The 19,049-nt window shown below is 51.1% G+C and overlaps 3 protein-coding genes across 7 annotated transcripts; 1 reads left to right on the plus strand and 2 right to left on the minus strand.

Annotated features, from left to right (window-relative positions):
* Nucleotides 1-2,152: 2,152 nt before the first annotated feature.
* On the plus strand, nucleotides 2,153-10,543 carry HMBS (hydroxymethylbilane synthase). Of its 3 annotated transcripts, none has more exons than XM_015115888.3 (14): nucleotides 2,153-2,426; nucleotides 5,302-5,355; nucleotides 5,673-5,745; nucleotides 6,120-6,169; nucleotides 6,256-6,311; nucleotides 6,710-6,787; nucleotides 7,000-7,077; nucleotides 7,200-7,275; nucleotides 8,400-8,513; nucleotides 9,117-9,155; nucleotides 9,396-9,515; nucleotides 9,750-9,803; nucleotides 9,927-10,013; nucleotides 10,105-10,543. In XM_015115888.3, the coding sequence occupies exons 1-14, from the start codon at nucleotides 2,304-2,306 to the stop codon at nucleotides 10,276-10,278; spliced, it is 1,176 nt and encodes a 391-aa protein (XP_014971374.1). In that variant the 5' UTR covers nucleotides 2,153-2,303; the 3' UTR covers nucleotides 10,279-10,543.
* Nucleotides 10,544-10,876: 333 nt separating this feature from the next.
* Nucleotides 10,877-12,466, minus strand: H2AX (H2A.X variant histone). Of its 2 annotated transcripts, XM_015115891.3 has the most exons (2): nucleotides 11,452-12,464; nucleotides 10,877-11,253 (listed from the first exon to the last, which is right to left on the minus strand). In XM_015115891.3, exon 1 carries the CDS (start codon nucleotides 12,389-12,391, stop codon nucleotides 11,960-11,962), a length of 432 nt encoding a protein of 143 aa, XP_014971377.1. In that variant the 5' UTR covers nucleotides 12,392-12,464; the 3' UTR covers nucleotides 10,877-11,253; nucleotides 11,452-11,959.
* Nucleotides 10,877-18,834, minus strand: DPAGT1 (dolichyl-phosphate N-acetylglucosaminephosphotransferase 1). 2 transcript variants are annotated; one of them, XM_077960546.1, is made up of 11 exons: nucleotides 18,472-18,830; nucleotides 17,995-18,115; nucleotides 17,607-17,820; nucleotides 17,252-17,398; nucleotides 15,405-15,489; nucleotides 14,850-15,038; nucleotides 14,452-14,539; nucleotides 14,130-14,285; nucleotides 13,248-14,051; nucleotides 11,452-12,889; nucleotides 10,877-11,253 (listed from the first exon to the last, which is right to left on the minus strand). In XM_077960546.1, the coding sequence occupies exons 1-9, from the start codon at nucleotides 18,630-18,632 to the stop codon at nucleotides 13,986-13,988; spliced, it is 1,227 nt and encodes a 408-aa protein (XP_077816672.1). In that variant the 5' UTR covers nucleotides 18,633-18,830; the 3' UTR covers nucleotides 10,877-11,253; nucleotides 11,452-12,889; nucleotides 13,248-13,985.
* Between the last annotated feature and the right edge of the window lie 215 nt (nucleotides 18,835-19,049).

A 19,049-nucleotide genomic window follows, 5' to 3' on the forward strand; every position in this document is an offset into this window, starting at 1 on the left:
GCAACATAGTGAGACCCCGTCTGTGCAAGAAATAAAAATAAACTAGCCCAGCCTGGTGGCGCTTGCCTGTGGTCCCAGCTACTCAGGAGGCTGAGGTGGGAGGCTTGAGCCCAGGAAGTTGAGGCTGCAGTGAGCCTTGATTCACACCACTGCACTCCAGCCTAGGTGACAGAGACCCTGTCTCAAAAAGTAAAATAGAAAAAAACAGTGGCAGTATTGTAGCTGCTATGAGTAGACTTTGGATCCACTGACCTGGGTTCGAATCCTAGTGGTGCTGTTTGACTTAGGGTACATCTTACCTTCTCAACTGGTTATTTTTTTTTTTTTTTTAATTTTTTTTTTCCCAGTGGGCTTTTGGGGAACAGGTGGTATTTGGTTATGTGAACAAGTTCTTTAGTAGTAACTTCTGAGATTTGGTGCCGATCACCCAAGCAGTGTACACTGTACCCAATGTGTAGTCTCTTATCCCTCACCCTACTCCCACTCTTTCCCCATCAATCTGTTTCTTCATCTGTGCATTAGGGATTATAACACCTACCCTATATGGCTGTTATGAAAGCCTAACAAGCAAATAGGTGTCCAGTTCTTTGTACAGTGCTAAGCACATGGCGCGGTGGCTCATGCTTGTATTCCCAGCACTCTGGGAGGCTGAAGTGGGCGGATCACCTGAGGTCAGGAGTTCGAGACCAGCCTGACCAACATGGTAAAACCCCATCTCTACTAAAAACACAAAAACTAGCTGACTGTGGTGGCGGGTGCCTGTAATCCTAGCTACTCAGGAGGCTGAGGCAGGAGAATTGCTTGAACCCAGGAGGCGGAGGTTGCGGTGAGCCGAGATTACACCATTGCACTCCACCCTGGGCAACAAGAGTGAAACTCCATCTCAAAAAAAAAAATAAAAAAAAACATAAAAAAGGGGGGTCTCACTCTGCCATCCAGGCGACAGTGCAGTGGCACCACCATAGCTCACAGCTGCCTCGACTTCCTGCGCTCAAGCGATCCTCACACCTCAGCCTCCTGAGTAGCTGGGACTACAGGCGTGTGCCACCACACTGGATATTTTCTTTTTTTTTTTTTTTTTTAGTGGCCGGATCTCGGCTCACTGCAAGCTCCGCCTCCCGGGTTTACGCCATTCTCCTGCCTCAGCCTCCCGAGTAGCTGGGACTACAGGCGCCCGCCACCTTGCCTGGCTAGTTTTTTTTTTTTTTTTTGTATTTTTTAGTAGAGACGGGGTTTCACTGTATAGTCTCGATCTATAGACAGGATAGTCTCGATCTCCTGACCTCGTGATCCGCCCGTCTCGGCCTCCCAAAGTGCTGGGATTACAGGCTTGAGCCACCGCGCCCGGCCGCACACTGGCTATTTTCGTATTTTTTGTAGAGATGAGGTTTTCACCATGTTGCCCAGGGTGGTCTCAAACTCCTGGGCTCAAGCAGTCTTCCTGCCTTGGCTTCCTAAAGTGCTGGGAATATAGGTGTGAGCCACTGCACCCAGCTGGGTGATTATTAATCATGATTGTTCATTATGTTCATGGGAAAGCACTTTTCCTAATAAGCTCTTTTCTCACTACAAGTATGTAGCGTCTGTGCTCCCACTTCAGTTACTTGTCGTTAGGCATAACCTTTAATCTCTCTGAACCAGTTTCTTCATCTTAAGAATTGAAATGCTGGCTGGGCCAGTGGCTCACGCCTGTAATCCCAGCGTTTTAGGAGGCCAAGGTGAGATAATTGCTTGAGTCCAGGAGTTTGAGACCAGCCTGGGCAACACAGTGAGACCACCTCCCTGCTGTCTCTACAAAAAATCTAGAAATTAGCCGGACGTGGTGCTGTGCACCTGTAGTCCCAGCTACTTGGGAGGCTGAGGTGGGGGGATCGCTGAAGCCGGGAGGTCAAAGCTGCAGTGACCCGTGGTCATCCACTGCACTCTAGTCTGGGGACACAGTGAGACCCTGTATCAAAAAGAAAAATGATGCCTACTTCAGGGATGTAGCAAAGCTAAGTTTGAACAGAGCAAAGGAAGTGCCATAGAAGCTGCACTACTTGCTCATGCCACAGCTGGGGAATGGAGAGGTCGAATGAGGAGGTCCTCTCTGTCGCAATGTTCCAATTCCCGCCCAGAGGGAGGGACCTCCCCTTCGAGGGAGGGCGCCGGAAGTGACGTGAGCCTTGCGGAGACCAGGAGTCAGACTGTAGGACAAGCTCGGGCCCCACGTGTCCCCGGTACTCGCCGGCCGGAGCCCCCGGCTTCCCGGGGCTGGGGGACCTTAGCGGCACCCAAACACAGCCTACTTCCTAAGCGGCGCCATGTCTGGTAACGGCAATGCGGCTGCAACGGCGGTGAGTGCTGAGCCGGTGACCAGCACACTTTGGGCTTCTGGACGAGCCGTGCAGCAATTGGCCCCAGGTTGCCATCCTCAGTCGCTATTGGTCAGAACGGCTTTTTTTTTTTTTTGGTCCGAATAGTTTTTAAAGGGCCAGTAGTTCTGTTGCCCTCCGGAAGGAATGGGGAAATCAAGAGAGCGGTGGTGCTGGGTTAAGAGTGGAAGGATTGTCTGGAACAGAACCCCGGTCCCTGCGGGCATCTGGGTGGGATTCCCATCAGGCCTGGGATGCACGGCTCTAGATTTAGTGACCCAGACCGCTAACGTTCGTCTACACAGACGTGGTCCTTTCATTCGAGGCTGGGCCGAGGCGGATGCAGATGCGGCCCCTTTGGGAAGACACGTTCCAATTTTGATTCAGAGGAGAGAGCATAAGCCAAGCCTCCGAACTGCACACAAACGTCTTAGAAGTGCGCCTTATTTTTGTATTACAGTGGTCTCCCAGCCACAACCAACTCTCCAAGTCCTCAGCTGAGACACACCTACTGAATTACTGCCGTGGGTGGGAGGCCGCTGTGGGCCTTCCCATTACAAGCCTGCTTGCTGAGCCCTGGGCTTGTGCACAAACTGCAGAGTTGGTGGAGGCCACTGTCAGGCTGAGATAAGAAAGAGATGGGGAGCTGCTAATCTCCCCCTGTCCAGCCAGTTGGTGAGGGCTGGGATCTTTGCTCCTGCAGTCATTCTGGAGCCCTGGACTAGGAGTAGGAAGATCTGAATTGTAGCCCCAACTCTTTCTCGGTTATTATCTCTGTGACCCTGGGCAAGTCACCTCATGCCTTGGTGCCACCCGTTGCTTCTGTAACATGGTCCCAAAGGTGCCTGTCTTGTCTACCTGATAGGATTGTTGAGAGGACAACAATATGCAGAAGCAATAGCTTCAACATAGAAGTGCTCAATGTTTTATTTTTTAATGAAACGGTTTGACTTGAATATGCTGTGCACATTCAAGGAACTTAAGGAATTGTTTGAACCTAGTAGTTCTGGGACCTTAGAGTCCTTTCTGTGGGCTCCCTGTGGCCCAGAATTTTGGTGGCCACGTTTAGTATTTCAAGCCTAGCCTAATTTGCAAAGGGTCTCCCAGGGTTAATTTACTGGCGTGATCACACGGAGTAGACCAGAGTCTGAGGGCAGCAAACTGTCACCTGCTCCCACAATAGAGACCCCAGATGTTTGGGTGCAAAAGAACTCCATAGCACCCTGGCCAACATGGTGAAACCCCGTCTCTACTAAAAATATAAAAATTAGGCCGGGCACAGTGGCTCATGCCTGTAATCCTAGCACTTTGGGAGGCCAAGGCAGGTGGATTGCCTGAGCTCAGAAGTTCGAGACTAGCCTAGGGAACATGTTGAAACCCCGTTTCTACTAAAAATACAAAAAATTAGCTGGTGTGGCAGCATGCACCTGTAATCCCAGCTACTTGGGAGGCTGAGACAGGAGAATCGCTTGAACCCGGGAGGTGGAGGTTGCAGTGAGCTGAGAATGTGCCACTGCACTCCAGCCTAGGCGACAGAGGGAGACTCTGTCTGAAAGAAAAAAAAAAAAAAAAAAAGGAACTCCATAGGATGAACATCCCATATCAGGGAATGTCGACTGTTGACAGTATCAGTATCTACAGTGGCTACTGTCTGATGTAGAAAGAAATGGGATCAGGCCGGATGTGGTGGCTCAGGCCTGTAATCCCAGCGCTTTGGGAGGCTGGGGCAGGAGGATCACAAGGTCAGGAGTTCGAGACCAGCCTGGCCAACATAGTGAAACCCCATCCCTACTAAAAATGCAAGAATTAGCTGGGCATGGTGGTACATGCCTTTAGCTTGAACCCGGAGGGTAGAGGTTGCAGTGAGCCTAGATCATGCCACTGCACTCCAGCCTGGGCAAAAGAGTAAGACTCCATCTCAAAAAAAAAAAAAAAAGAGAAATGGGACGTCTGTCTTAGACTGAAGAATTCAGTTCTACCTGCTTGGCAGTGAATACTTTTGTCCAAGGTACTCTGGCAGGAGGAAGAGGCGTGTCCTCTTGAGTTCTTGACTTGGGCTCTGCCCTCCCAATATTTCCTTGTTGGCGAAACTGGAGACAACACTCTAGGTGAACGAATTTTAGGCAGCGCAGCCTCCTAGTCTTATGGAACATCTGAGGCAGAAGAAACCTGAGTCCAACCTCTTCATTTTATAGATGAACAAACAGATCCTGATGGGACAATGTACCCAAGGTCACCCAGCCAAGAGGCTGAGCAGGACTGTACATCAGATCTGTTGACCTTAGTCCTTAATGCATGCAGTCCAGCCAGATTAAGTGACTGTTAATACTGTCAGCTTTCCCCACTGTGGCATCTTCATCCTCTTGAGTTCTTTTGCAGCCAGACATCTGGGCCTCTTGCTGGAGAAGGTGGCAGCTTGCTGCTCTTAGACTCTAGTCTACTCCATGTGGCATCTGGATGGCACTGAAATTTTCTCAAGTGCCTCGTCTGTTGTAGATAAGGAATCTATCCTCCAGTGACTCAGCACAGGTTCCCCAGTGTGGTCCTGGCTGCCCCGCCCCTGCCAGCTGCAGGCCCCACCCTTCCTGTGGCCAGGCTGATGGGCCTTATCTCTTTATCCACCTGGCTGTGCACAGCACTCCTACTGACAACTTCCTTGGCCAAGGTGGGCTTCAGGGCTCAGTGTCCTGGTTACTGCAGTGGCAGCAACAGCAAGTCCTACTGTTGCCTCCCTCTAGTCTCTGCTTCTCTGGATCCCTGAGGAGGGCAGAAGGTACTGAGGAAGGTGAAAGGGACCAGCCCAAGTATTTCCCCACTCTGAGCCCCAGCTAGCCACAGGCCAGGTTCTGAAGTTCCTTTCTTCCAAGCCAGTGATTCTGGTTCTTGGACAAGGTATTGAGGAACACAAGGAACAGAGGGGACTGTGACCTGGGGACTTTTTCTGCAGGAAGAAAACAGCCCAAAGATGAGAGTGATTCGCGTGGGTACCCGCAAGAGCCAGGTGGGTGCAGGAGCCTGGGTGGAAGAGGTTTGTCAGAACAGTTGTGATGTTCACAGTACCACAAATTGGGGGACTCAGAAGGTTAATTCCTAGTATGGAGGAGATGGGGTGGCTGGGCGTTAAGTTCCCTGGGGAATGGCAGATTACATTCTATGGCAAGATCGTCCCTAGGCTGGGAAAATTGTTGGAGTACAGAGGGCTCCCAAGCCCCTTCTCATTCTCAGATGGAAATTCCAGTCCCTTCAGGATCTGCCTAACCTATGAGAGTCTGAGCAGTGGCTGGGAAGGGCAGGACTAATCCAAATCTCTACCCGCAGCTTGCTCGCATACAGACGGACAGTGTGGTGGCAACACTGAAAGCCTTGTACCCTGGCCTGCAGTTTGAAATCAGTGAGTTTTCTGGAAAGGAGTGGAAGCTAATGGGAAGCCTGGTACCCCGAGAGGGGAGAACACAGCATTTCTGGCTTTGCCTTTAGCTAAAGCCTGTCTCGCTGCCCCAAGAATCCCTCTGGGCTGCTCCCAGTTCCGAAGGTGCTTTCCTCTGAATACCTCCAGCTCTGACTACCTGGGTTAGCCTGGCATTTAACATCTTGAGCTTTGGGTCTTTTTAGGAGTGTTTCTGGTCTTCCTGCTCGATCGTATGTACTCAGAGGGCAGGGACCAGGGATTATGTGCCTCTGTCCTCATCATGAATCGTAGCACAGTGCTGGGCTCAGTAAATGCTGATCAATAATGAGCGCCTGATTGATTGACTCTCTCCTCAGTTGCTATGTCCACCACAGGGGACAAGATTCTTGATACTGCACTCTCTAAGGTAACAACATCTCCCTCCCCAGTTCTTGTCCCCACTCTTCTTTCCTTCCCTGAAGGGATTCACTCAGGCTCTTTCTTGTCCGGCAGATTGGAGAGAAGAGCTTGTTTACCAAGGAGCTTGAACATGCCCTGGAGAAGAATGAGTAAGTAAAGATAGGAGAGTGTGGTGCCCCCCCAGTCTCTTGCTGGGAACCTAGTGTGCTAGGTCTCTTGCTGGGACCCCGGGTGTCAGATAGGCTGCTGGGCTTAAACCCTCAGAGAGGCTGAAGGCGGCGCATAGGTGGGTTTTTTCAGGCTTCAGAAAAGGAGAGAGTCTGGTTCTGAGCCAGCTGGCTGCCTGGACTGCAAGAGTGGCTGGGGGAGGGAGGGTAGGAGGGAGAGTGAGAGGAGGGCAGGTTTCATGCTCCTGAGATTTTGGGAAGGCGTGCTTCCTGAACTGCCCTAGGCTCCACCACTGAAGTGGAGGCAGGGGTGGGTGGAGAAGGGGTGAAGGCTGGCTGCTCATTCCCTTTCTCTTCACCCCCATCTCCCATCTCTGTAGAGTGGACCTGGTTGTTCACTCCTTGAAGGACCTGCCCACAGTGCTTCCTCCTGGCTTCACCATCGGAGCCATCTGCAAGTAAGAGTTTTGCAAGTAAGGGGCTTGGGCAGGGGTAGGCATCAGGTGAAACTTTACCTTTCCCTTTGGGATCTGACCCTCTGCTCCAGGGTTATCTCCTCTGCCCTGAGGAGTGTTGACTGGTGGCAGAAAACTCAGGAAATACCAGTGAGTTGGTGGTGATCTGAACTTAAATTTCTTCCTTCATTCTATGCCCTTCCCTCCTCCTCCAGGCGGGAAAACCCCCATGATGCTGTTGTCTTTCACCCAAAATTTGTTGGGAAGACCCTAGAAACCTTGCCAGAGAAGAGGTAAGTGGGGCCTGGATAGGCATCTTGGTGGGATGTGCCCAGAAGATGCAGGGATGGGAGGAGGAGGAAAGGAACAGTGACCGCCTAGAGTTAAAATCTCATTGTAACCTCTCTCTGGGCAGTGTGGTGGGAACCAGCTCCCTGCGGAGAGCAGCCCAGCTGCAGAGAAAGTTCTCACATCTGGAGTTCAGGAGTATTGTATCCTTTTAAAAGAGTGACAGGGGCAGCAGCCAAGGAAAAAGGCAAGGTCTAGAGGGCTCTGGGAGTCCTGAGAGTGGAAGGGGCTTCCAGCAAGCAGCCCGTGGGGTTAGTGGCCTGTCTGTCCTTCCATCCACTCATCCGTCCACTCATTTATAGTCTAGTGTTTTCTTAGTCCCAGACAAGTGTTTGGAGTGCAAGGCATTGGGGATAATGGTGAGCAAGATAAACATTCCCCTGCATATGTAGAGTTTACTTTTTACTTAGGGATAATGCAGTTATACTGAACAGTGACTACTTCTGGAGGGATAGGGAGTACTTCCTTATTTTTTATTTTTATTTTTTGAGACAGGGTCTCACTCTGTTGCCCAGGCTGGAGTGCAGTGGCGCAATCTAGGCTCACTGCAACCTCTGCCTCCTGAGTTCAAGCAATCCTTCTACCTCAGCCTCCCAAGTAGTGGGGATTACAGGTGCCTGCCACCACACCTGGCTAATTTTTGTATTTTTAGTAGAGATGGGGTTTCACCATGTTGGTCAGGCTGGTCTCAAACTCCTGACCTCAGGTGATCCACCGGCCTTGGCCTCCCAAAGGGCTGGGATTACAGGCTTGAGCCACCATGCCTGGCCAGTACTTCCATTTTTATATGCTACTATATTGTTTTGACTTTTACAATGAATATGTAGTACATTTCATAAAACTAAATTTAAAAATAGTATGTGCGAAGTGCTCCAATAAGTGAAGTTGGGAATTTTCTGGAAACTTCTAGTTGGAACATCTAAACACAGAAGTCTGGGGGTTCAGGGAAGGTTTGTTAGAGGTCTTGTAACCTTGGCAAGTCATTTAGCCTCCCTATGTCATTTTCCTTATCTGTAAAGTGGGGATAATAATACTACCTTCCTCACAGGGTTGTTGTGAAGATGAAATGATCTGACATATGGAAAGTACTTTTACAGCAGTGTCTGGCATGTAGTAAGTATGATGTAAGTGTTAGCTGTTACCATTAAGCTGAGAGCTGGAAGATGAGTGAAAGTCAGCCAGCTAGAGAAGGAAAGACAGACTCAGGCAGAGGGAATCTCATGAGGCCCCAGATTGCCCGACACTGGTCCTTAGCAACTCTCCACAGCGGGGAAACCTCAACACCCGGCTTCGGAAGCTGGACGAGCAGCAGGAGTTCAGTGCCATCATCCTGGCAACAGCTGGCCTGCAGCGCATGGGCTGGCACAACCGGGTGGGGCAGGTAGGGGCTGCCCCTATCCTATCCCCAGTTCATCTGCATCTCCTTTCTGCCTTATAGTCATCCCCAATTTAGGATTTTTAGACTTTATGATTGTGTGAAAGTGATATACGTTCAGTAGAAACTGTACTTAGTACCCATACAGCCATTCTGTTTTTTACTTTCAGTATAGTATTCATTACATGAGATATTTAGCACTTTATTATAAAATAGGCTTGGTGTTAGATGATTTTGTCCAACTATAATAGGTTAATGTTAAGTGTTCTGAGCACATGTAAAGTAGGCTAGGTATATTAAATGCATTTTCAGCTTGTGTTTTCAACTTAGCAATGGGTGTATCAGGATGTAACCCCATTGTAAGTCAAGGACCATCTGTCTTCACTTCTTGACCACCCCACCTCTAACACCACAGGCTGGGAAGATTGTGAATCAGAGGCTAGACTCTAGGCCTTCATGGAGAAAATTTACAAAAAAAAAAAAAAAGAGAGAGGCCAGACCTGCACTTAGGCCTACCCAGGCTTTCTCGATGATAGGAATCATCTCACTGCCAAGTGTTTTTAGACATCCCTGTGTCCACCCTTTTGACTACCTGTTCTGCCTCCACAGATCCTGCACCCTGAGGAATGCATGTATGCTGTGGGCCAGGTATACTTGACCAGGGAAGCCACATGGTGACATATCCCTTCCCTTTGTTCTCAACCAAGAAGCTGGTCTCACAACCTTCTGCATCTGCTACCCCAGAATAGCATTCTCAGGGAGGGGCAGGCCTTGGGATGCTACTGGTCCAAAAGGCCCTGGGGAGCAAGTAGATAGAGATGGTCCTATGCTTTGCGCCATTGGTTGGGGAAAGAGCAGGCCTGATGTCCTAGGCTGTTTTTCCATCAGGGGGCCTTGGGCGTGGAAGTCCGAGCCAAGGACCAGGACATCTTGGATCTGGTGGGTGTGCTGCACGATCCCGAGACTCTGCTTCGCTGCATCGCTGAAAGGGCCTTCCTGAGGCACCTGGTAGGGCCTGTGCTCCACCTGTGGAGGGCTGGGGACTTGGAGAGCTGGGAAAGGTGGTGGGGACGATTTCTCACATGAATGCTCTGTATATAGTGCTAACTCATTCTTGTTGAATGTTGTGTATGGAGAGGACCAGGTCTGAGCCCACAGTTATCTTTTCAGTGATGTCCTCAGGTCTGTGGTCACAGGATGGTGTTAAGAGCCCTTGGAGCTCACAAGAACTTCTCATTCCAGGAAGGAGGCTGCAGTGTGCCAGTAGCCGTGCATACAGCTATGAAGGATGGGCAAGTAAGTGGGGGGAAATAGGTGGCAAGCCAGGGAAGGGAGGACTGTGGCATTTCTTCCTGTGCATCCCAGGTTTCTAAGCAGTCCGCTCTCAGACTGTGCTGAGGCAACTGTTTTCTTCCCCAGCTGTACTTGACTGGAGGAGTCTGGAGTCTAGATGGCTCAGATAGCATACAAGACACCATGCAGGCTACCATCCATGTCCCTGCCCAGGTACCAAAGCTGGAGGGTGAGGGGGTAATAAACAAGAGTGCATATAATCTCATTTGTTCTCACCAATTCCCACCTCCCTCCCCGCATACAGCATGAAGATGGCCCTGAGGATGACCCACAGCTGGTAGGCATCACTGCTCGTAACATTCCACGAGGGCCCCAGTTGGCTGCCCAGAACTTGGGCATCAGCCTGGCCAACTTGTTGCTGAGCAAAGGAGCCAAAAACATCCTGGATGTTGCACGGCAGCTTAACGATGCCCATTAACTGGTCTGTGGGGCACAGATGCCTCGGTTGCTGCTGTCCAGTGCCTACATCCCGGCCCTCAGTGCCCCATTCTCACTGCTGTCTGGGGAGTGATTACCTCAGAAGACTGAACTGCAGGGTTCAAGCCTTCCGGGGATTTGCCTCAGTTTGGGGCCTTGATGACTGCCTTGCCTCCTCAGTATGTGGGGGCTTCATCTCTTTAGAGAAGTCCAAGCCACAGCCTTTGAATGTAACCAACTCTACTAATAAACCAGCTCTGAAGGTGTTTTTGTGTGTGTGTGTGGGGGGGGGTTGGCGGGAAGATATGAACAAACACAAAGCCCTTTCATCCTTACCTCGGAGGCTGGGACTTTTGCCCAAAGTTCTCCTGGTACATCCTTTCTGCTTCTGCCTCAATAGTTTTCATTTCACACAGAATAAATTGTCTCGCAGGAACACCAAGAAACAGAGCCATAATCTTAAATTCCTATGGTTTGCTCCTTCTTCGGTTAACAGTAGAGCCTATTTATATTGCATGCCCCTCCCACCCCCACTATCAGGAAAGTATAGAAAGTCACTAATCCTACAACTCTCTTGCAAAATGAAAACAAATGCTCCATTTTTAGAAAAACAATCCTTTAATAAAATTAGTTCATCTAAAACTCCCCAATGCCTAAGGTTCTAGTCTTGGAAGGGTTAGCTGCAAAATTCCAGTTCGGAAGCCAACGGAGGCTCAGTCCAGACAGGGATTAACCGACTTGTGCTGGTATCTAGGTGCTTGGATTGCCGAGTTGAGTTTGCTGGAAGGGAAATGGGGAGGCCCGACAGGCTTGGCTGCCAGTCGGCTTCCGCGAAAACGACTCTTGCTGTCCACATAGCCAGCCGTGAAGCCAAACTGCAGGCCTCTGCCCTCCCCTAAATGTCCTCGTAGGAGGCAGTCACTCGGGAGGAAGATGTGCCTGTTACCAAGTGCTTCGTCCCGGCCCCAGCGCAGACCTATGAATGAAGATGGAGGGAGATCTGATGTGAAAGGCCTGGGTCCCGGCCGCAGAGGGGGCGCCAGACCGAAACCAGCGATCGTGTCTCTCCCACCAAAGCCTCCAGGCCAGCGGCCACGTCTGAAAGTCCTGGGCTAAGCACCACGCCGGGGGAGTGCCGGACACCCTGGCTGCAGCTGCCGAGGGCCTCACTCACCTTCAGGGCCGCCGGCCTCTCGGCCTGGACTGCCCACCTCGGCCCTGCGTCAGAGCGGAAGGCCAAGTCTTCCAGAAGGTGCTGCGGCCTCCCCGCAGCCCCTCAGCGACTCAGGATGGGGCAGCTGGCTGAGTCACGAGCGCCGAGGCGAGCAGGTGCGGCGCCGCCGGCCTCCCCCCGGCAGGCTCGGGTCCTCCGCGCCACGGTGGTCCCCGAAGAGTGCCCAAGCCGCGTCCAGAGGGCCCGAGCCCTACCGGAGGGCGGCCGGCGGATGGGGCAGGGCCCGAGGCCGACGCGGCAGGCGGTGCAGGCCAGGAGGGGGGCGGGCGGGGACTCGAGGCCGGGCGGCAAAGGCGGGCGATGGGAGGGGAAAGGAGCCGGGAGCCGCGGCCCGCTTGCCCCGCAGTCTGAAGTGGCTCAGCTCTTTCCATGAGGGCGGTGGTGGCCCTTAAAAGGGCCTTTGTGGTGGCATGGGGAGGCCTGGCGGCCGGCCGCGGCGCGGGCCCTCTTAGTACTCCTGGGAGGCCTGGGTGGCCTTCTTGCCGCCCGAGGGCGCCTTCGGCCCCACGGTGGCGCTGGTCTTCTTGGGCAACAGCACGGCCTGGATGTTGGGCAGGACGCCTCCCTGGGCGATCGTCACGCCGCCCAGCAGCTTGTTGAGCTCCTCGTCGTTGCGGATGGCCAGCTGCAGGTGGCGGGGGATGATTCGCGTCTTCTTGTTGTCGCGGGCCGCATTGCCCGCCAGCTCCAGGATCTCAGCGGTGAGGTACTCCAGCACTGCCGCCAGGTACACGGGCGCGCCGGCGCCAACGCGCTCGGCGTAGTGGCCCTTCCGCAGCAGCCGGTGTACACGGCCCACTGGGAACTGGAGGCCGGCGCGCGACGAGCGCGACTTGGCCTTGGCGCGGGCCTTGCCGCCAGTCTTGCCGCGGCCCGACATGCTAGCGAGGTAGACCGGTGAAGTACAACGGTTCAGAGACACCCCAACAGAAGCCCGCCGCAGTGTAACTGCTGTCGCGCGCGCGCCGTGAGGCCGCCTTTATAAGCCCCCAGGACACACCTCTGCGCCCTCCTGATTGGCTCTTTTCTCCAATACCCGCCTCCGGTTGGTTGCGGTTAACCCTTGGGTGTCGCGCCTCGGCTGAGGGAGCGCGCGCTGATTGGTCGAATTTGAAAACCTTTTGCCCGGGGAGAAAAGGCGAGGAGGCGGGGTAGCACGCAGACGGCCAAACACCCGCTTATGTAGCCAATCCTTGTAAAGCGCGCGAGATTTAAACACTACAGTCGGAAGGCAGAACCGGAAGACAAAAGGGGTGGAGTCTGAGGCCACCTAGAGAGCGTCTGGGAAATCTGTGCTGGCGTAGGATGTTTAAAGGAAAGGGGTCAATACTATAGCTACCCTTTCCAGGTCCGGTCACTCCACACTCCCTTCTCCTACCTGACAAAGGGAGAATGGAAAAGGGAAGAAATTAGACCCCTTAAAGTTTTCTTTTTCTTTCTTTCTTTTCTTTCTTGTTTTTAATAGACCAGGTCTTGCTTGCTGTCACCCAGGCTGGAGTGCAGTGGTGTGATCTCAGCTCACTGCAAGCCTCGGACTCCTGGGCTCAAGGGATCCTTCCTGCTTAACCTCCCGAGTAGATGGTACTACAAATGCTCCACTACAGTGGGCTAATTATTTATTTTTGTAGAGACGGAGTCTCGTTTTGTTGCCCAGGCTGTCTTGAATTCCTGAGCTCAGGCAATCCTCCTGCCTCGGCCTCCTAAAGTGCTGGGATTACAGGCATGAGCCACTGTACCTGGTGTCTTTGAAAGTTTGACCCCATGCCAGGAAACAGGATAACTTCAATTTTGTGGCCCTCCATGCCACCTGAAGTATCAGGATTTAAATGTTTATTCAATATGTTCTGTTTGGTCTCAGTTCTGTTCACTTCTTGTTAGACGGGGTCTGGTGGGGCAGAGAGATAGGCATCCTGTTGGAGGAAGTACCCCCACCTACCCTCCCAATCCACCCAAAAATGCCCATATAGGAAATATACCTACAGGAACAATAAGAAATAGACAACACTTTATTGTCTCCATTGAGAGCATGTGGCCCCCTGCTTACTTCTTACTAATCAGAACACTTAATTTACAATCAAATAACAGGTCACTGTGGAGCCTGTGTCCCTAGCCCTGGCCCAAGTTCTATCCCAAAAACCAGTAGTTCCTTGAGAGTCAGGACTCTGAAATGTGACTGTGGATAACTGCAAAAAAAAAACTTCTGTATCCCACCCTGTGAGGCTGCAAAGACAGGATGGAGAGGGAGAGTAGCAAGTTGCAGAAAGTCATAAGTAAAATCCAATCAGTAGACAGTAGGGGGCAAGAAACGCCCAGGATGCCAGTGATCACAGGGAAAAGAAAATGCTGAGAACAAAATCTGGAAGAGTATGAAGAGTGAGAGAGGCCTGGGCAAGGAGGCAGTCTGGGACCAGAGAGAGGTCAGCCTGAGTCAGGAATCCTAGAGACTGTGAGGTAAAGGACAATGATCAAGGGACTCAGACATCATAGAAGAGTCGAACGAGCTGATATCGAATGGAGAAGGTGAAGGCACTGCCCAGGATCTGCAAGGAGAAATGGACTGGAGTAAGAATCACGGAGAAAGGGAGACAAGGAGGTATAAACCCAATCCCCATCCTCACCTGCAGCAGCAGCAGGAGCAATGTGAGGTTTCTCTCATGTATGGGCCCAAAGATTTTAAGTAGCAAGTTGATGAGGGTCATGTTGTTACATTCAGTGAATTCACCATCCTCAGTATCACTTTGGTGTATTGTCACCAGCCGGAGGCTCTCTGCCACCTGGAGGGACCAGAGGTGAAGAGAACCTCAGCTAATACCTATGCTTTAGGAATGTGGATCTATTTAATGCTTCCAAGTTCCCCTTGGATCTGATGTAGGCCTAGGTTCCCCATTCCTCAAGGTCAGGATGGCAGCCTAGGGCCTTACCTCCTTGTTACCCTGTTACCTTTAAAATAAAGGTGCCCAAGAAAGAGAGGCTCTTGGTCTTGAACTTGGAATAGCTCATCTCCAGTTTGCCTGTCTTGATATTGAGTCTGCGGGGGGAAGACAGCTTCATGTGACTGGGCCACTATTTGAACCCTCCTCCCTGTGGCTAATCAATAGGAAGAGCATTGAATGTGGAGTCAACCTGAGATCTATTTCTGGCTCTGCTGCTTGCTGTTATCAGAACCACTGTGAGTATCAGATGATGCAAATAAATGTGCTTTGGAAGTTATAAAGGGTTACTCACATGGAAATAGCCCTTCTTTGGGCCCACTCCCTTTGCACAGCAATGTAAAGGCTGGCATTAGATATCCCAAGTGAAAAGGCTATGATGTCCATTTCAAGCCCCAAAGCGGCTACCTGGGTATGCGGTGGCGAGGGCAGGGGATGATATGCAGGAGCTGAGGCAGTGAGTAGAGGAAGTTGAACACCTGGGGCATGAAGAATAGTAGCATGGTCTTGCTGAAGTGTCCCAAGATGCCCACCACGGCAAAGGTCATGCCAGCAAAGTAACAGAAGGTATCTCCCACAAACACCCGTGATGGGTACCTGTGTGGGGGAGAGGATCCGAGCCAGTGGCAAGAGGCATTACCAATCCTTTCTCTCACATCACACCCTATGGGCACTGGACTAGCCCTGACCCTAGTTCTGACTTAGAGGAGACTCCAGTTGTGCAGCAACTCTGCAGGATCCAAGGCCCTGAATTCATCTATTCCTGGGACCTCCACGCACTCATCCCCAAATACTGTTGGGTAGGGAGAAATTTCAGAATACGACCAACTGAAGACACAGAAAATTCCATGGAGGTATGCACAGGTTTAACCTCTCCACCACAAGGTGGGTTATGATAAGGGCCATCTTTGCCATGTGTTCGGGTAGTTTTCCCCTTTTCCCCTTATCCATAGGCCTACTTACCAGTTGTGGTACAGCAATCCCAAAGTGGTGAAAAAAAAGGGGATCATGAAGTAGAGGGAAAAGACATGATCATCCCGACAATCACCTTTGGAAGCAAGGAAGAAAGAAGGGAAAATTAATACCCACTTCTTCTGCATACCATGGTCCTATTTTTGTCTAAGTTCTGTTTACAGCTGTATCATCCACCTCACCCAAGTCACTTTCAAGAACTCAATACCCCTTTTATGTCACCCAAGGCAATTCCCAATATTCCACCTCTTTCATGCAGCCTTCCAAACTAGTTACTGTCTTAAATTTGGTTTAGCCCATTCTGATGTCAGTTTGGACACCAACTTTACTTCTTAGCTTTGTGACCTTGATCTTGATCATGACACATTTAACTTCTCTAAATCTGTTTACTCATCTGTAAAACAGGGCTGATTATAACATGTGCCACATAAAACCATTACAAGATTTAAATACGATCATGTTTAAAAAGTACTTAGCTTTAATAAACATTTGTTGATGTCCATCAGCCAAAGACCACTAGAAACACATCTATAGTTCGAAGCTAGGTTTAATGACTTGTTGTAAAAAGGGAGACTTCAGAAACCACACACCATTGGGAACCACGGAATGTCTCAGTAAGAGAGTGTTAGGAGGGGCTTGCAGTTTTGGGTATTTTGGGAGAGGGTAAAAGAAAGTAAGAGTTTTGCTCTGGATTGGGTGCTGTTAGAAAGCAGGTGTAATTCATGGCCGGGTGCGGTGGCTCACACCTGTAATCCCAGCACTTTGGGAGGCCGAGGTGGGCGGATCACCTGAGGTCTGGAGTTTGAGACCAGCTTGACCAACATGGAGAAATCCCATCTCTACTAAAAATACAAAACTAGCTGGGCGTGATGGCACATGCCTGTAATCCCAGCTACTAGGGAGGCTGAGGCAGGAGAATCGCCTGAACCTGGGAGGTGGAGGTTGCAGTGAGCCGAGATCGCACCATTGCACTCCAGCCTGGGCAAGAGTGAAACTCCGTCTCAAAAAAAAAAAAAAAAGAAAAAGAAAAGAAAACAACAATAATTCTCTGATCAAGCATTTTAATGTTTATCTAAGAAGTGGTAGGAACTGGCTGGCCACAGTGGCTCAAGAGTGTAATCCCAGCACTTTGGGAGGCCAAGGCTGACAAATCACTTCGGCCCAGGAGTTCAAGACCAGCCTAGGCAACGTGGTGAAACCCTGTCTCTACAAAAAATACAAAAATTTGCCAGGTGTGGTGGCGCATGCCTGTAGCCCCAGCTACCTGGGAGTCTGGGGCAGGAGGATCGTTTGAGTCAGAGGATGCAGTGAGCTAAGATCGTGCCACTGCTCTCCAGCCTGGGTGACAGAGGGAGACCCTGTCTCAAAAAACAAAATAAAAGGTGGTAGGAACTGAGTTGTTATTGGAAAGCCGCAGCAGTCGCTCATGGCTCACGTTAACAGAGAGAGAGGATCTTGGCCATTTTGTGGGTTGCTCAGTGTTTTTGTGGTTTTATCTGTGCTCAAACAGGATTATAGAGGGAGGGGTCGAGTTTTGGTCTTCCTCCATCATGGTCACAGAATGACCCTGTGTAACGTTGAGGTTCTGTGAAATTGTTTATATTCAAAGGGAGAAGATCATGGCCTAGCTGTTAGTGCCAATCCAGCTATAAATGACACGGCTGCTATTTTTCTTTCTCACTTTCAATAAATCTGCATTATTTGCAAAGTAAGTAGCCTCCCTTATCTTCTATAATTACTACGCATATTGCTTTTTTTCCCTGAATTTCCCAAAGTCATATATCAGGCCACACCTTTAACATTCAGACTTCTCTCTCCCCACCCCCAATCCCACCTACCTTCCAACTCTACCAGGTTGAAGACAATGATGGAAGCAGAAATTACTAGTGACTGGCCAGCCTCTAGGCCATTAATTCCTGCTAGGATATTGATGGCATTGGTACAGAACACTGCCAGCAGCCCCATGTAGACATAGTACAGGATTCCTGAAGGGAGAGATGGTAGGAAAAGTAGTGCCACCTAGGGGAGGAGGATTTAGAAAAGTGGTGAGGACAGAGGATAGGATGAAGGGCTACCAGAAAGGATCTGGGAAGACACAGAGACAGAAAAGGAACACTTGAAGGAGAATGTGAAGCACCAGGAAGGGTGCCCTGAAGTAGGTGCCATAGGAGTAGCAGTGGCAGGACTACCTACCCAAGTCCAGATGCAGGCCAAGAATCGGGCGGAAGGGCTTCGGCACCACAATGGTCGTGTTGCCAAAGTTGGTGAAATAGACCATGAGGAGAGGTAGTGAGGCAGCTGTGGGTAGCAGCAGCTTATGGCGCCAGCGCAGATTCAGTACATCATCCGCAAAGCCCAGGAAGATCATGCAGCAGATGGCAAGGAGGGCACCTATCAGGGCCACAAACTGGGGGAGGCTAGGGCAGGTCCATGACTCAAGCCTGCTCCCATTTCACCTTTTAAGAATTCTTGTCTTTTCTTATCATTTCTTAGCCCCTCCCCACAAGCCCAAATAACACCAATTCTCTCAGGTACCTCCCAGGTCCCAGCCACAGGCAACAACCCCCACGAACCCACTTACTTCATGGTGGGGGAATGCCTTACACTGCTCCTTCACAAAGCAGTTCAGGAAGGGGAAAGGGATGAAGCAGAAGAGGATGATAAGGAAAACAGCACCGCTGATCACTCCCTGGGATTCTGGGCTGTGGCCCAGCAGCAAGGGGGCGAGGGGAAAGAGGAAAGGGGGTGTGGTCACTCACTAGTGCAGGTGTTACAATAACCCAAAGCGGTCTTCTCATTCCTGGTTTTTTATTTTGGGAAGTGGTGAGGGGGGCGGAGGGAGGAAAGCACCACTGCTAGAGTCCCTGATATACCCAAGGTTCCCTACCCATCCTTTCCCCAATGCGAATAAGTTCTGCTCATCACCTCTCCGAGTTCCAGGCTGCCTGGGTTAGTTCTGAGTTTTCACGTGTGGTCAAACACCCCGGTCCCCGCCCCTGCCCTAGCCACTCCTTCCTTAGCCCTTGCCCCCTGCCCGGAACCGTGTGCCGCTGCTCACATCTGTTGTCGGCTGGTTTTGTTGAGGTCCTGACCACAGAGGCGCGCAGCAATGAAGTGGCCCCGGAAGGCTGGGATGAGGGTGACTGTGGCCACAAATCCCAGCAGCGAGACGATCAAATTGACCAGCAGCGGCATGGGCAATTCCGAGAAGGCCCACATGGTGACCGGTCAGGGGCCCGGCTCCGCCGCCTCTTCAGGTAACTGGCAAGCTGAGCAGCAGTCCTGAGGCCTCAGCAGTATGGAGTGGCCGCTCCCCACAGGCAGGCTCTTCCCACACCAATCTGAGCAGAATCCAACAACTCTGACTTGAGCCGCCCTCGGGACCTCGAAGAACCTCTCTAAGGCAACCTAGGTTCTGCCCCCACTGAACCAGCCTACCTACTGTTTCCGCCCGGATTTTATTCGCTGAACAACTATTACTGCGGAGGGCGGCAGCCGCCATTTTTAATATGGGCACTAGAGGTGGGGGGGGGGTGGAGGTGAAAAAGAAGTGTGATTCTAAATTTCATCCTATGTTCGAGAGTAGAATCACCGAGAGAATATTGGAAACGCAATTAAAGAAAAGCAGCCAAGAAC

The sequence above is a fragment of the Macaca mulatta genome, chromosome 14 (genome assembly GCF_049350105.2).
Source record: "Macaca mulatta isolate MMU2019108-1 chromosome 14, T2T-MMU8v2.0, whole genome shotgun sequence".
In the NCBI taxonomy this organism is placed as follows: Eukaryota; Metazoa; Chordata; class Mammalia; order Primates; family Cercopithecidae; genus Macaca; species Macaca mulatta.

What these genes read in the sequence shown, in the direction of transcription:
- HMBS (XM_015115888.3), top strand. Translation starts at nt 2,304, where the DNA reads ATGTCTGGTAACGGCAATGCGGCTGCAACGGCGGTGAGTGCTGAGCCG. An exon ending in TGGCCTGCAGTTTGAAATCA is followed by an intron (nt 5,746 to 6,119) that starts GTGAGTTTTCTG and finishes CTCTCTCCTCAG; the next exon opens with TTGCTATGTCCACCACAGGG. An exon ending in GAAACCTTGCCAGAGAAGAG is followed by an intron (nt 7,078 to 7,199) that starts GTAAGTGGGGCC and finishes CTCTCTGGGCAG; the next exon opens with TGTGGTGGGAACCAGCTCCC.
- H2AX (XM_015115891.3), bottom strand. Translation starts at nt 12,391, where the DNA reads ATGTCGGGCCGCGGCAAGACTGGCGGCAAGGCCCGCGCCAAGGCCAAG.
- DPAGT1 (XM_077960546.1), bottom strand. Translation starts at nt 18,632, where the DNA reads ATGTGGGCCTTCTCGGAATTGCCCATGCCGCTGCTGGTCAATTTGATC. An exon ending in GGATTGCTGTACCACAACTG is followed by an intron (nt 15,039 to 15,404) that starts GTAAGTAGGCCT and finishes TCCCCCACACAG; the next exon opens with GTACCCATCACGGGTGTTTG. An exon ending in TGCTCCTGCTGCTGCTGCAG is followed by an intron (nt 14,052 to 14,129) that starts GTGAGGATGGGG and finishes TTCTCCTTGCAG; the next exon opens with ATCCTGGGCAGTGCCTTCAC.